At 40.9% G+C, this 15,758-nt stretch overlaps 1 non-coding gene and 1 gene segment (V, D, J or C); one reads left to right on the top strand and one right to left on the bottom strand.

Annotated features, from left to right (window-relative positions):
• Window positions 1-13,610: 13,610 nt before the first annotated feature.
• LOC131811975 (U6 spliceosomal RNA) lies at window positions 13,611-13,712 on the top strand. The gene has a single exon (XR_009346213.1). It is a non-coding gene; the product is annotated as a U6 spliceosomal RNA (small nuclear RNA).
• Window positions 13,713-14,122: 410 nt separating this feature from the next.
• On the bottom strand, window positions 14,123-14,803 carry LOC131811503 (probable non-functional immunoglobulin lambda variable 1-50). The segment is given in 2 exon segments: window positions 14,123-14,532; window positions 14,665-14,803. Coding segments are annotated over 2 exon segments (441 nt in total).
• Between the last annotated feature and the right edge of the window lie 955 nt (window positions 14,804-15,758).

Consider the following 15,758-nt stretch of genomic DNA (forward strand, 5'->3'; position numbering starts at 1 on the left):
CAATAAATGGTGCTGGGAAAATTGGACAGCCACATGCAGAAAAATGAAATTGGACCATTTCCTTACACCACACACAAAAATAGACTCAAAATGGATGAAGGACCTCAATGTGCGAAAGGAATCCATCAAAATCCTTGAGGAGAACACGGGCAGCAACCTCTTCGACCTCTGCCGCAGCAACATCTTCCTAGGAACAACGCAAAAGGCAAGGGAAGCAAGGGAAAAAATGAACTACTGGGATTTCATCAAGATCAAAAGCTTTTGCACAGCAAAGGAAACAGTTAACAAAATCAAAAGACAACTGACAGAATGGGAGAAGATATTTGCAAACGACATATCAGATAAAGGACTAGTGTCCAGAATCTATAAAGAACTTAGCAAACTCAACACCCAAAGAACAAATAATCCAATCAAGAAATGGGCAGAAGACATGAACAGACATTTCTGCAAAGAAGACATCCAGATGGCCAACAGACACATGAAAAAGTGCTCCATATCACTCGGCATCAGGGAAATACAAATCAAAACCACAATGCGATATCACCTCACACCAGTCAGAATGGCTAAAATCAACAAGTCAGGAAATGACAGATGCTGGCGAGGATGCGGAGAAAGGGGAACCCTCCTACACTGTTGGTGGGAATGCAAGCTGGTGCAGCCACTCTGGAAAACAGCATGGAGGTTCCTCAAAATGTTGAAAATAGAACTGCCCTATGACCCAGCAATTGCACTATTGGGTATTTACCCTAAAGATACAAACGTAGTGATCCAAAGGGACACATGCACCCGAATGTTTATAGCAGCAATGTCCACAATAGCCAAACTATGGAAAGAACCTAGATGTCCATCAACAGATGAATGGATCAAGAAGATGTGGTATATATACACAATGGAATACTATGCAGCCATCAAAAGAAATGAAATCTTGCCATTTGCAACAACATGGATGGAACTAGAGCGTATCATGCTTAGCGAAATAAGTCAAGCAGAGAAAGACAACTATCATATGATCTCCCTGATATGAGGAAGTGGTGATGCAACATGGAGGCTTAAGTGGGTAGAAGAATAAATGAAACAAGATGGGATTGGGAGGGAGACAAACCATGGGTGACTCTTGATCTCACAAAACAAACTGAGGGTTGCCGGGGGGAGGGGGTTTGGGAGAAGTGGGTGGGATTATGGACATTGGGGAGGGTATGTGATTTGGTGTGTGCTGTGAAGTGTGTAAACCTGGTGATTCACAGACCTGTACCCCTGGGGATAAAAATATATGTTTATAAAAAAAAAATAAAAAAATAAAAAAATAAAAAATTAAAAAAATATTCCATAATACATTTCTAACCTGAACTTTTGGATATATAAACCTATGTTTTTCTTTTGCATTTTTATTTTTTGAATTCCTTTTTTTTAAAAAAATTTAGTTTAGTTTAGTCTAGTTTATTCCTTTTTATTTTTATCCTCTGTATTCATACAGAGTTAAACTTCAAAGTATCCCCTTTCCCCAATCAATACTACCCCTATAGGTAAACCAATTTTTAATCCCCTTTATCTTAGGAAAGTTGAGTCCTTTAACAAAGATATCAAGATACATCCAGGAAGAATCAAAACAACCTTCCTCGCATACACTGAGAATTTATAAGAACTCTCCCATGTTCTTCCACTAGTGTTTCTGTGTTTTTTGGGTTTGTCCTGATAGCATATAAATTTTACACTTGGGTTCTTTTTGACGAGGTTCTGTCTTTATTTGCATATATATATATATATATATATATATATATATATTCTTGTCATATACTTGTATCAGTATTTTATCTCTTTTTTTTTTTTTTTTGACTTTTCATAAATCTTACTTTGGGGCCCATCTGGGCTGAACCTTCTTTTTCATCTTTCCTTTCTTTCCTGTCTCTCATTCTTTCTTTCTTTCTTTCTTTTTTTGATTCCTTTCTTTTTTTTTTTTTTTTTTGTTTTATTTTTCTTTTCTTTTGCCTCTCATTTGGGTGGGGAATCCTGATTGCTCAGAAATGTTCCAGGATGCACCTTGACTGTACCACAGTTGATACATCCAGCTACATCTGTTCAGTCATCTCCCACCAAAATGACTAGGAGGAGGAATGCCCAACAGAAGAAAAATACAGAGGATGGACCTTCGGCAACAGAGCTAACGGCTATCAACATAGACAATATGTCAGAAAGAGAATTCAGGCTAACAATTATCCAGGCAATAGCTAGGATGGAGAATGCCATGGATGACCAAATGGAACTGATTAGGGCCACGCTGAAAGCAACCAGACAGGATGTTAACAATGTTAGGGCGGAGCTTAAAGCTACCAGGGAGGAGGTTCACAATGCTCTCAATGAGTTCCAATCTAATCTAAACTCTCTCAAAGCTAGGGTAACTGAGACAGAATATAGAATTAGTGATCTGGAGGACAAACGGATAAAGAGAAAGGATCAGGAGGAAGCCTGGAACAAACAGCTTAGAAACCACGAAAACACAATCAGGGAAATAAATGATGCCATGAGGCATTCCAACGTCAGAATTATTGGAATCCCTGAAGGGGAGGAGAAAGAAAGAAGTCTAGAAGATATAGTGGAACAATTCCTTCATGAAAATTTTCCCAATCTCGCGAATGGAACCAGCGTTCATGTACTAGAGGCTGAACGGTCTCCACGCAAGATTATACATTCAAAAAAAAAAAAAAACATCAGGACACGGGATAGTCAAATTGAGGAATTATAATTGTAGGTATAATCTCTTGAAAGCCGCCAGGGCAAAGAGGCTCCTTACTTACAGAGGGAAGCCCATCAGAATAACGTCAGACCTGTCCAAAGAGACCTGGCAAGCCAGAAAAGCCTGGCAAGATATATTCAGGGCATTAAATGAGAAGAACATGCAGCCAAGAATACTTTTTCCAGCAATAATGCTGGAATACTTTATTCCAGCAAGAAAGAATGCTTTTTCCAGCATCCATTCAAAATGGATGGAGAGATAAAGAGTTTCCAAGACCAGCAAGGCTTAAAAGACTATGCAACCAGCAAGCTGACACTGCAGGAAATATTAAGGGGGGGTTCTATAAAAGAGGAAAAATCCCATAATAGCATTGAACAGAAATATAGAGACAGTCTACAGAAAGAAAGACTTCAAAGGTAACTCGATGTCAATAAAAACGTATCTATCAATAATCACTCTCAATGTGAATGGCCTAAATGCACCCATAAAATGGCACAGGGTTGCAGATTGGATAAAACGATAGGACCCATCCATATGTTGTCTACAAGGGACCCATTTTGAACCTAAAGATACACCCAGACTGAAGGTGAAGGGATGGAGAAGCATCTTTCATGCCAATGGGCCTCAAAAGAAGGCTTGGGTAGCAATTCTCATATCAGATAAATTAGACTTCAAACTAAAGACTGTAGTCAGAGATATAGAAGGACACTACATAATCCTTAAAGGGACTATCCACTCAGATGATCTAACAACTGTAAATATCTATGCTCCCAATATGGGAGCAGCCATTTACTTAAGAAAACTGTAAATCAAGATAAAGAGTCATATTGATATGAATACACTAATCGTAGGAGATCTTAACATGCCTCTCTCAGAAATAGACAGATCATCGAAGCAGAAACCAATAAAGAAACAAGAGCATTGAATTACACATTGTTCCAGATGGACCTCATAGATATATACAGAACATTCCACCCTAAAACAAAAGAATATTCATTCTCCTCAAGTGCACATGGAAGTTTCTACAGAATAGACCACTTACTGGGTCACAAATCAGGACTCAACCGATGCCTAAAGACTGAGATTATTCCCTGCATATTCTCAGATCACAATGCTTTGAAACGGGAGCTCAATCACAAGAAAAGTTCAGAAGGAACTCAAACACCTGGAAGCTAAAGGTGCTTAGGAATGCTTGGATCAACCAGGAGATCAAAGAAGAACTGAAACAATTCATGGAAACCAATGAGAATGAAGACACTTTGGTCCAACACCTATGGGATACAGCAAAGGCAGACCTAAGGGGGAAATACATAGCCATCCAAGCCTCCCTCAAAAAAAATTGAAAAATCCAGAACACACCAGCTGTCTCTACACCTTAAAGAACTGGAGAATCAACAACAAATCAAACCAACTCCACACATAAGAAGGGAAATCATCAAGATTAGAGCTGAGATCAGTGAGGTAGAATCCAGAGATACAGTAGAACGTATCAATGAAACTAGAAGCCGGTTTTTTGAAAGAATCAATAAGATCGATAAACCATTGGCCACACTAATGCAAAAGAAAAGAGAGAGCGCCCAAATTCATAAAATTATGAATGAAAAGGGAGAGATTACAACGAATACCAAGGAAGTAGAAACAATCATCAGAAGTTATTATCAACAGTTAAATGCCAATAAGCTTAGCAACCTAGATGAAATGGATGCATTCCTGGAAAACTATAAACTACCAAAATTGAACCAGGAAGAAATCGACAACCTGAATAGACCGATATCTAATAACGAGATTGAAGCAGTGATCAAAAACCTCCCAAAAAACAAGAGCCCAGGACATGAAGGATTCCCTGGGAATTCTACCAAACCTTCAAAGAAGAAATAACACCTATTCTCCTGAAGCTGTTTCAAAAAATTGAAGCAGAAGGAAAACTTCCAGACTCTTTCTATGAAGCCAGCATTACCCTGATCCCCAAACTAGGCAAAGACCCTACCAAAAAGGAGAATTTTAGACCAATATCACTGATGAATATGGATGCTACGATTCTCAACAAGATCTTAGCCAACAGGATCCAACAACACATTAAAAAGTTTATCCACCAAGATCAGGTGGGATTCATCCCTGGGCTACAAGGATTGTTCAACATTTGCAAAACAATCAATGTGATACAACAAATTAGTAGGAGAAGAGAGAAGAACCACATGGTCCTCTCAATTGATGCAGAAAAAGCATTTGACAAAATCCAGCATTGGTTCCTGATGAAAACGCTTCAAAGTATAGGGATAGAGGAACATTCCTGAACCTCATCAAATCTATCTATGAAAGACCTACAGCAAATATTATCCTCAATGGGAAAAAGCTTGCAGCCTTACGGTTGAGATCAGGGAGAAGACAAGGATGCCCAATTTCACCACTCCTGTTCAACATAGTATTAGAAGACCTAGCAACAGAAATCAGACAACAAAGAGAAATAAAAGGTATCCAAATTGGTAATGAAGAGGTCAAACTCTCTCTCTTCGCAGATGACATGATTCTTTATATGGAAAACCCAAAAGATTCCACCTCCCAACTACTAAAACTCATACAGCAACTCAGCAACGTGGCAGGATACAAAGTCAATGTGCAGAAATCAGTGCTTTCTTACACACTAACAATGAAAATACAGAAAGGAAAAGTAGAGAATCAATTCCATTTACTATAGCACCAAGAACCATAAGTTTCCTGGGAATAAACCTAACCAAAGAGGTAAAGAATCTGTACTCGAGGAACTATAGAACAGTCATGAAAGAAATGGAAAAAGACACAGAAAGATGGAAGACCATTCCATGCTCTTGGCTTGGAATAATAAACATTGTTAAAATGTATATACTGTCTAGAGCAATCTATACTTTTAATGCCATTCCGATCAAAATTCCACAGGTATTCTTCAAAGAGCTGGAGCAAATAATCCAAAAATTTGTATGGAATCAGAAGAGACCCCGAATTGCTAAGGAAATGTTGAAAAACAAAAATAAAGCTGGGAGCATCACGTTACCTGATTCAAGCTTTATTACAAAGCTACGATCACCAAGACAGCATGGTACTGGCATAAAAACAGATACAAAGACTAGTGGAACAGAGTAGAGAGCCCAGATATGGATGCTCAACTCTATGGTCAATTAATCTTCAACAAAACAGGAAAAAATATACAGTGGCAAAAAGACAGCCTCTTCAATAAATGGTGCTGGGAAAACTGGACAGCTATATGTAGAAGAATGAAACTCGACCATTCTCTTACACCGTACACAAAGATAAACTCAAAATGGATAAAAGACCTCAACGTGAGACAGGAATCCATCAGAATCCTAGAGGAGAACATAGGCAGTAATTTCTTTGTACCAGCCACAGCAACTTCTTTCAAGATATGTCTCCAAAGGGAAAGGAAACAAAAGCGAAAATAAAGTTTTGGGACTTCATCAAAATCAAAAGCTTCTGCACAGCAAAGGAAACAGTTAAAAAAACAAAGAGGCAACCCATGGAATGGGAGAAGATATTTGCAAATGACAGTACAGACAAAAGGTTGATATCCGGGAAGTATAATGAACTCCTCAAACTCAACGCACACGAAACAGGCAAACATATCAAAAAATGGGCAGAAGAGAGGGGAGGAGTCAAGATGGCGGAGAAGTAGCAGGCTGAGACTGCTTCCGCTAGCCGGAGATCAGCTAGAGAGCTTATCTAAAGATTGCAAACACATGAAAATCCATCAGCAGATCGAAGAGAAGAAGAACAGCAATTCTGGAAACAGAATAACAACCACTTTCTGAAAGGTAGGACTGGCGGAGAAGTGAATCCAAAGCGACGGGAAGATAGACCCCGGGGGGAGGGGCCGGCTTCAGGCAAGCGGCGGAGCAACCGCGCACAAAATCAGGACTTTTAAAAGTCTGTTCCGCTGAGGGACATCGCTCCAGAGGCTAAACCGAGGCGAAGCCCACGCGGGGTCAGCGAGGCCTAAGGTCCCGCAGGGTCACAGAAGCATCGGGGGTGTCTGAGTGTCGCAGACCTTGCGGGTATTGGAACGGGAAAGCCGGCTACAGAGACAGAGCCGACAGTAAGCTCGCAGCTTGGGGTGACCTTGAACCGGTCGCAGGCTCGGTGAGCTCGGAGCGCGGCCGAGGTCAGGCAAACGGGAGTAACTGGGCGCTGTTCTCTGAGGGCGCACTGAGGAGTGGGGCCCTGGGCTCTCCGCTCCTTCGGCCGGAGACCAGGAGGCCGCCATTGTATTCCCGTCCCCCGGAACTCTACGGAAAGCGCTCAGGGAACAAAAGCTCCTGAAAGCAAACCCTAGCAGATTACTCACCCCGGCCCCAGGTAAGGGCGGTGTAATTCCGCCTGGGGCAAAGACACTTGAGAATCACTACAACAGCCCCCTCCCCCAGAAGATCAACAAGAAATCCAGCCGAAACCAAGTTCACCTACCAAGGAGTGCGGTTTCAATATCAAGGAGAGCAGCAGATTTCCAGAGGAGGAGAAAGTCAAGCACAGAACTCATGGCTTTTTGCCCTGTGATTTTTTTTAGTCTTGCAGTTAATTTAATTTTTTTCTTTTTCATTTTTTTTTTCTCGCCTTCGTGTAAAATTTTTTTTTTAACTGTTACCTTTTTCTTTTTTAATGATTTTTTACTAGTTTATCTAATATATATATTTTTTCTTTTTTACATTTTTCTTACGTGTTTTCTTTTTTTTTTTTTAATTCTATTCTTTTCTTTTTTTTTTCTATTTTTTTTTCTTTCTTCCTTTTTGAACCTCTTTTTATCCCCTTTCTCCCCCCTCACGATTTTGGATCTCTTCTAATTTGGTTAAAGCATATTTTCCTGTGGTTGTTGCCACCCTTTTAGTATTTTACTTGCCCCTTCATATACTCTTATCTGGACAAAATGACAAGACGGAAAAATTCAACACAAAAAAAAGAACAAGAGGCAGTACCGAAGGCTAGGGACCTAATCAATCCAGACATTGGTAATATGTCAGATCTAGAGTTCAGAATGACAATTCTCAAGGTTCTAGCCGGGCTCGAAAAAGGCATGGAAGATATTAGAGAAACCCTCTCGAGAGATATAGAAGCCCTTTCTGGAGAAATAAAAGAACTAAAATCTAACCAAGTTGAAATCAAAAAAGCTATTAATGAGGTGCAATCAAAAATGGAGGCTCTCACTGATAGGATAAATGAGGCAGAAGAAAGAATTAGCGATATAGAAGACAAAATGACAGAGAATAAAGAAGTTGAGCAAAAGAGGGACAAAAAGCTTCTGGACCACGAGGGGAGAATTCGAGAGATAAGTGACACCATAAGATGAAACAACATTAGAATAATTGGGATTCCAGAAGAAGAAGAAAGAGAGAGGGGAGCAGAAGGTATACTGGAGAGAATTATTGGGGAGAATTTCCCCAATAAGGCAATGGGAATGAGCGTCAAAATTCAGGAGGTTCAGAGAACGCCCCTCAAAATCAATAAGAATAGACCCACACCCCGTCACCTAATAGTAAAATTTACAAGTCTCAGTGACAAAGAGAAAATCCTGAAAGAAGCCCGGGAAAAGAAGTCTGTAACATACAATGGTAAAAATATTAGATTGGCAGCTGACTTATCCACAGAGACCTGACAGGCCAGAAAGAGCTGGCATGATATTTTCAGAGCACTAAATGAGAAAAACATGCAGCCAAGAATACTAGATCCAGCTAGGATATCATTGAAAATAGAAGGAGAGATTAAGAGCTTCCAGGACAAACAAAAACTGAAAGAATTTGCAAATACCAAACCAGCTCTACAGGAAATATTGAAAGGGGTCCTCTAAGCAAATAGAGAGCCTAAAGTGGTAGATCAAAAAGGAACAGAGACCATATGCAGTAACAGTCACCTTACAGGCAATACAATGGCACTAAATTCATATCTCTCAATAGTTACCCTGAATGTGAATGGGCTAAATGCCCCTGTCAAAAGACAAAGGGTATCAGAATGGATAAAAAAACAAAACCCATCTATATGTTGCCTCCAAGAAACTCATTTTAAGCCCGAAGACACCTCCAGATTTAAAGTGAGGGGGTGGAAAAGAATTTACCATGCTAATGGACATCAGAAGAAAGCAGGAGTGGCAACCTTATATCAGATCAATTAGATTTTAAGCTAAAGACTATAATAAGAGATGAGGAAGGACACCATATCATACTCAAAGGGTCTGTCCAACAAGAAGATCTAACAATTTTAAATATCTATGCCCCCAACGTGGGAGCAGCCAACTATATAAACCAATTAATAACAAAATCAAGGAAACACATCAACAATAATACAATAATAGTAGGGGACTTTAACACTTCCCTTACTGAAATGGTCAGGTCATCCAAGCAAAAGATCAGCAAGGAAATGAAGGCCTTAAACGACACACTGGACCAGATGGACATCACAGATATATTCAGAATATTTCATCCCAAAGCAACAGAATACACATTCTTCTCTAGTGCACATGGAACATTCTCCAGAATAGATCACATCCTCGGTCCTAAATCAGGACTCAACCGGTATCAAAAGATTGGGATCATTCCCTGCATATTTTCAGACCACAATGCTCTAAAACTAGAACTCAACCACAAAAGGAAGTTTGGAAAGAACCCAAATACATGGAGACTAAACAGCATCCTTCTAAAGAATGAATGGGTCAACCGGGAAATTAAAGAAGAATTGAAAAAAATCATGGAAACAAATGATAATGAAAATACAACGGTTCAAAATCTGTGGGACACAACAAAGGCAGTCCTGAGAGGAAAATATATAGCGGTACAAGCCTTTCTCAAGAAACAAGAAAGGTCTCAGGTACACAACCTAACCCTACACCTAAAGGAGCTGGAGAAAGAACCAGAAAGGAACCCTAAGCCCAGCAGGAGAATAGAAGTCATAAAGATCAGAGCAGAAATCAATGAAATAGAAACCAAAAAAACAATAGAACAAATCAATGAGAGTAGGAGCTTGTTCTTTGAAAGAATTAATAAAATTGATAAACCCCTGGCCCGACTTATCAAAAAGAAAAGAGAAAGGACCCAAATAAATAAAATCATGAATGAACGAGGAGAGATCACAACTAACACCAAAGAAATACTAACTATTATAAGAACATACTATGAGCAACGCTACGCCAATAAATTTGACAATCTGGAAGAAATGGATGCATTCCTAGAAACATATAAACTACCACTACTGAACCAGGAAGAAATAGAAAGCCTGAACAGACCCATAACCAGTAAGGAGATTGAAACAGTCATTAAAAATCTCCAAACAAACAAAAGCCCAGGGCCAGACGGCTTCCAGGGGGAATTCTACCAAACATTTAAAGAAGAACTAATTCCTATTCTCCTGAAACTGTTCCAAAAAATAGAAATGGAAGGAAAACTTCCAAACTCATTTTATGAGGCCAGCATCACCTTGATCCCAAAACCAGACAAGGATCCCATCAAAAAAGAGAGCTATAGACCGATATCCTTGATGAACACAGATGCGAAAATACTCAACAAAATACTAGCCAATAGGATTCAATTGTACATTTAAAAGATTATTCCCCACGACCAAGTGGGATTTATTCCAGGGCTGCAAGGTTGGTTCAACATCCGCAAATCAGTCAATGTGATACAACACATCAATAAAAGAAAGAACAAGAACCATATGATACTCTCAATAGATGCTGAAAAAGCATTTGACAAAGTACAGGATCCCTTCCTGATCAAAACTCTTCAAAGTGTAGGGATAGAGGACACATACCCCAATATCATCAAAGCCATCTATGAAAAACCCACCGCAAATATCATTCTCAATGGAGAAAAACTGAAAGCTTTTCCGCTAAGGTCAGGAACACGGCAAGGATTTCCATTATCACTACTGCTATTCAACATAGTACTAGAGGTCCTAGCCTCAGCAATCAGACAACAAAAGGAAATTAAAGGCATCCAAATCGGCAAAGAAGAAGTCAAATTATCACTGATGATATGATACTATATGTGGAAAACCCAAAAGACTCGACTCCCAAACTGCTAGAACTTATACAGGAATTCAGTAAAGTGTCAGGATATAAAATCAATGCACAGAAATCAGTTGCATTTCTCTACACCAACACCAAGACAGAAGAAAGAGAAATTAAGGAGTCAATCCCATTTACAATTGCACCCAAAACCATAAGATACCTAGGAATAAACCTAACCAAAGAGGCACAGAATCTATACTCAGAAAACTATAAAGTACTCATGAAAGAAATTGAGGAAGACACAAAGAAATGGAAAAATGTTCCAATCTCCTGGATTGGAAGAATAAATATTGTGAAAATGTCTATGTTACCTAAAGCAATCTACACATTTAATGCAATTCCTATCAAAGTACCATCCATCTTTTTCAAAGAAATGGAACAAATAATTCTAAAATTTATATGGAACCAGAAAAGACCTCGAATAGCCAAAGGTATATTGAAAAAGAAAGCCAACGTTGGTGGCATCACAATTCCGGACTTCAAGCTCTATTACAAAGCTGTCTTCATCAAGACAGCATGGTACTGGCACAAAAACAGACATAGAGATCAATGGAACAGAATAGAGAGCCCAGAAATAGACCCTCAACTCTACGGTCAACTAATCTTCGACAAAGCAGGAAAGAATGTCCAGTGGAAAAAAGACAGCCTCTTCAATAAATGGTGCTGGGAAAATTGGACAGCCACATGCAGAAAAATGAAATTGGACCATTTCCTTACACCACACACAAAAATAGACTCAAAATGGATGAAGGACCTCAATGTGCAAAAGGAATCCATCAAAATCCTTGAGGAGAACACAGGCAGCAACCTCTTCGACCTCTGCCGCAGCAACATCTTCCTTGGAACAACGCCAAAGGCAAGGGAAGCAAGGGCAAAAATGAACTATTGGGATTTCATCAAGATCAAAAGCTTTTGTACAGCAAAGGAAACAGTTAACAAAATCAAAAGACAACTGACAGAATGGGAGAAGATATTTGCAAACGACATATCAGATAAAGGACTAGTGTCCAGAATCTATAAAGAACTTAGCAAACTCAATACCCAAAGAACATATAATCCAATCAAGAAATGGGCAGAGGACATGAACAGACATTTCTGCAAAGAAGAATCCAGATGGCCAACAGACACATGAAAAAGTGCTCCATATCACTCGGCATCAGGGAAATACAAATCAAAACCACAATGAGATATCACCTCACAAAAGTCAGAATGGCTAAAATTAACAAGTCAGGAAATGACAGATGCTGGTGAGGAATCGGAGAAAGGGGAACCCTCCTACACTGTTGGTGGGAATGCAAGCTGGTGCAGCCACTCTGGAAATAAGCATGGAGGTTCCTTAAAATGTTGAAAATAGAACTGCCCTATGACCCAGCAATTGCACTATTGGGTATTTACCCTAAAGATACAAACGTAGTGATCCAAAGGGGCACATGCACCCGAATGTTTATAGCAGCAATGTCCACAATAGCCAAAGTATGGAAAGAACCTAGATGTCCATCAACAGATGAATGGATCAAGAAGATGTGGTATATATACACAATGGAATACTATGCAGCCATCAAAAGAAATGAAGTCTTGCCATTTGCGACAACATGGATGGAACTAGAGCGTATCATGCTTAGCGAAATAAGTCAAGCAGAGAAAGACAACTATCATATGATCTCCCTGATATGAGGAAGTGGTGATGCAACATGGGGGCTTAAGTGGGTAGGAGAAGAATAAATGAAACAAGATGGGATTGGGAGGGAGACAAACCATAAGTGACTCTTAATCTGACAAAAAAAAACTGAGGGTTGCTGGGGGGAGGGGGTTTGGGAGAGGGGGGTGGGATTATGGACATTGGGGAGAGTATGTGCTTTGGTGAGTGCTGTGAAGTGTGTAAACCTGGTGATTCACAGACCTGTACCCCTGGGTATAAAAATATATGTTTATAAATAATTTAAAAAAATGGGCAGAAGATATGGACAGATACTTCTCCAATCAAGGCATACAAATGGCTATCAGACACATGAAAAAATTTTCATTATCATTAGCCTTCAGGAAGATTCAAATTAAAACCACATTGAGATATCACCTTACAACAGTTAGAATGGCCAAAAATAAGAAAACAGGAAACAACACGTTTTGGAGAAAGGGGAACCCTCTTACACTGTTGGTGGGAATGCAAGTTGGTGCAGCCTCTTTGGTGAACAGTGTGTAGATTCCTCAAGAAATTAAAAATAGAACTTCCCTATGACCCTGCAATTGCACTCCTGGCTATTTACCCCAAAGATACAGATGTTGTGAAAAGAAGGGCCATCTGTACCCCAATGTTTATAGCAGCAATGGCCAGGGTCGCCATACTATGGAAAGAACCAAGATGCCCTTCAACGGACAAATGGATAAGGAAGATGTGGTCCATATACACTATAGAGTATTATGCGTCCACCAGAAAGGATGAATACCCAACTTTTGTAGTAAAATGGACGGGACTGGAAGAGATTATGCTGAGTGAAATAAGTCAAGCAGAGAGAGTCAATTATCATATGGTTTCACTTATTTGTGGAGCATAACAAATATCATGGAGGACAAGGGGTGTTAGAGAGGAGAAGGGAATTGGGGTAAATTGGAAGGGGAGGTGAATCATGAGAGGTTATGGACTCTTAAAAACAGTCTGATGGGTTTGAAGTGTCGGGGGTGTGGGAGGTTGGGGTACCAGGTTGTGGGTATTATAGAGGGCACGGATTGCACGGATCACTGGGTGTGGTGAAAAAATAATTAATACTGTTTTTCTGAAAATAAATAAATTGAAAAAATTAAATAAAAAGAAATTCTCTTCTGCCAGAGTGTTTTAATTAGACATTTTATTATAATACAAAAAAAATAAATTTGGAACCATGAAGAAGATTAGCATGGCCTCTGCACAAGCATGACTTCACAAAAGTAAAGGCTTTCCTATATTTACAGATGGTGGTGCTGATATAACAACAGCAATGCACTTTCTCCACATGACCTTTGAATGGAGCACTTATAATGGCATTGTAATTCAGGCGCTGTAAAATGTGTACACTGGAGAACTCATTGCAGACAGAATGTAATTCGAGCCACAGAGGGCTGAGTGCAGTATGGGGACACTGGCCTGACTGCTGGTGGGTCTGGGATTTCTCTGCAGGCGATGGGAATGTGGTAAATTAGTTCAGAACAGAGGTTGTCCACCTCTGTAAATACATTAAAGACTACTGGATTGTGCACTTTGAGTCAACTTTATGCATGAAAATTATCTCAAGAGTTTTGTTTTGCTTCATTTTTACAAACAGTAGCAAGAAAAACAACATGAGGGAGAGTCACTGTCACTTTAGAACCTTCAGAGTTGTTCTGTGATCAGAGAGTCAGACCCTCAGACCCTGCACAGTCTCCCTGTGACCATGGGGAACAGGGGCAGATTTTTGACAACGGTCTGCATGGGCCTGCAGCACTGTGTAATTGTTGATGCCTTTGTCCCAGGTTGAGCAGTAATAATCAGCTTCGTCTTCAGGCCACAGGTGTGAGATGATCAGAGAGGCTTTGTTCCCAGAGTGAGAGCCAGAGAATCGGTCTGGGATCCCTGAGGGCCTAGTGGTTCCAAGCATAACTGTTTTTGGGGCACCACCAGAAACCTGTTGGTACCAGCCCACATAATATGCTCCAACATTGTTGTCATTTCCAGCGCAGTTGAGTGTGACCTCCTGTCCCACAGACGCTGACAAGGAGGCTTCTTGTGTGAGGGAAGACTGTGCCCAGGATCCTGCAACAGAGCAGTGCAGACACATACAGGTCAGTCTCAAGTTATCACCCACCAGGTGTTCTCAAAAGGAAGAAGGAAATCCCCACCCATGTGTCCTCATAATCATTCCCTGTGCTTTTCACAGACAGACACCTGAGCAGAGAGTCAGGAGGGTGATGAAGAAAAGGCTCCAGGCCATGGTGGAGATGCCCCAGGCTCTTCTTCTGAACCCACAAGTGAGAGGCCTGCACAAAGCCTCTCTTATCCTCTCCCCTCCTGGAAGAGCAGAAAGGAAACCTTTATGCAAATCACTCCCTCCCCTGGGGATCCTGGGCCTGAATGTGGGGACAGCAAAGTGTGGGGCAGGGTTGGGGAAGCTCTCCTGGGCCCCAGTGAGCACAGAGAAGATGGCACAAGGCAGGGCTCCAGGACGGGGTGCCCTGCTGAGGCTTCACCCCACCCCAGAAATCCAAAGGGAAAAGCCCACAGCACCCCTGCCATTTCAGTGTTCAGACTCCACTCTGACTGGGAGGGACAGCCCAGAGCTGAGTAGAGAGAGAGACACTCTGGATATCAACCTGCCTGACTCACCATCACCTCCACACAGAGGGAGGGACTTTTTATCAGCCAGGGGACTCCTTCCTGTATTGCAGGTGCCACCACACCTCAGTCTTCGGAGACATGGTCTTATCAGCATGAACTGACCTGTGCTCCTCCACCCTTTAGATAATTGTGTTTTTGGGGCCACTGGTAATTAAACCCTTAGGAAAGATGTATCCTGCACCCAGGGAGCAGAAATGCAGAGGACATGCACACCCCTTCCCAGGGTATATAGAGGAGACTGGGGGGGGTCAGCCAATATCTCCCTCATGTCAAGACACTTCCCAACCTAGCAGACCAGGCCCATAACTCTCTGCTTTGGCCTGAGGGGACAGAGTTCATTAATACCAATTTTTCACTGAATTCTTCAAGGGGAGACCAGGAATTACAAAGAAGTGACATGTGGTTCATCCGCTGCTTTTCCCCTGAGAGGGCCCTTAGGAGATGGTCAACAACTCAGCCCTCTCAAGATGCTGCCAGGAACTCCCAGCACTGAGGGAAGACACCAGTGAATGGTTCTCCTGCACCAAACACAGGGCTTATCCAGATGTCACCATACATTTGGGGACATAGGGATGAGAGTTTCAAGGACATCACTTAGTCACATGATCCAGAAATTCCTGGTGTCCTAAGTCCTCTGTTTTCAG

The sequence above is a fragment of the Mustela lutreola genome, chromosome 11 (genome assembly GCF_030435805.1).
Source record: "Mustela lutreola isolate mMusLut2 chromosome 11, mMusLut2.pri, whole genome shotgun sequence".
In the NCBI taxonomy this organism is placed as follows: Eukaryota; Metazoa; Chordata; class Mammalia; order Carnivora; family Mustelidae; genus Mustela; species Mustela lutreola.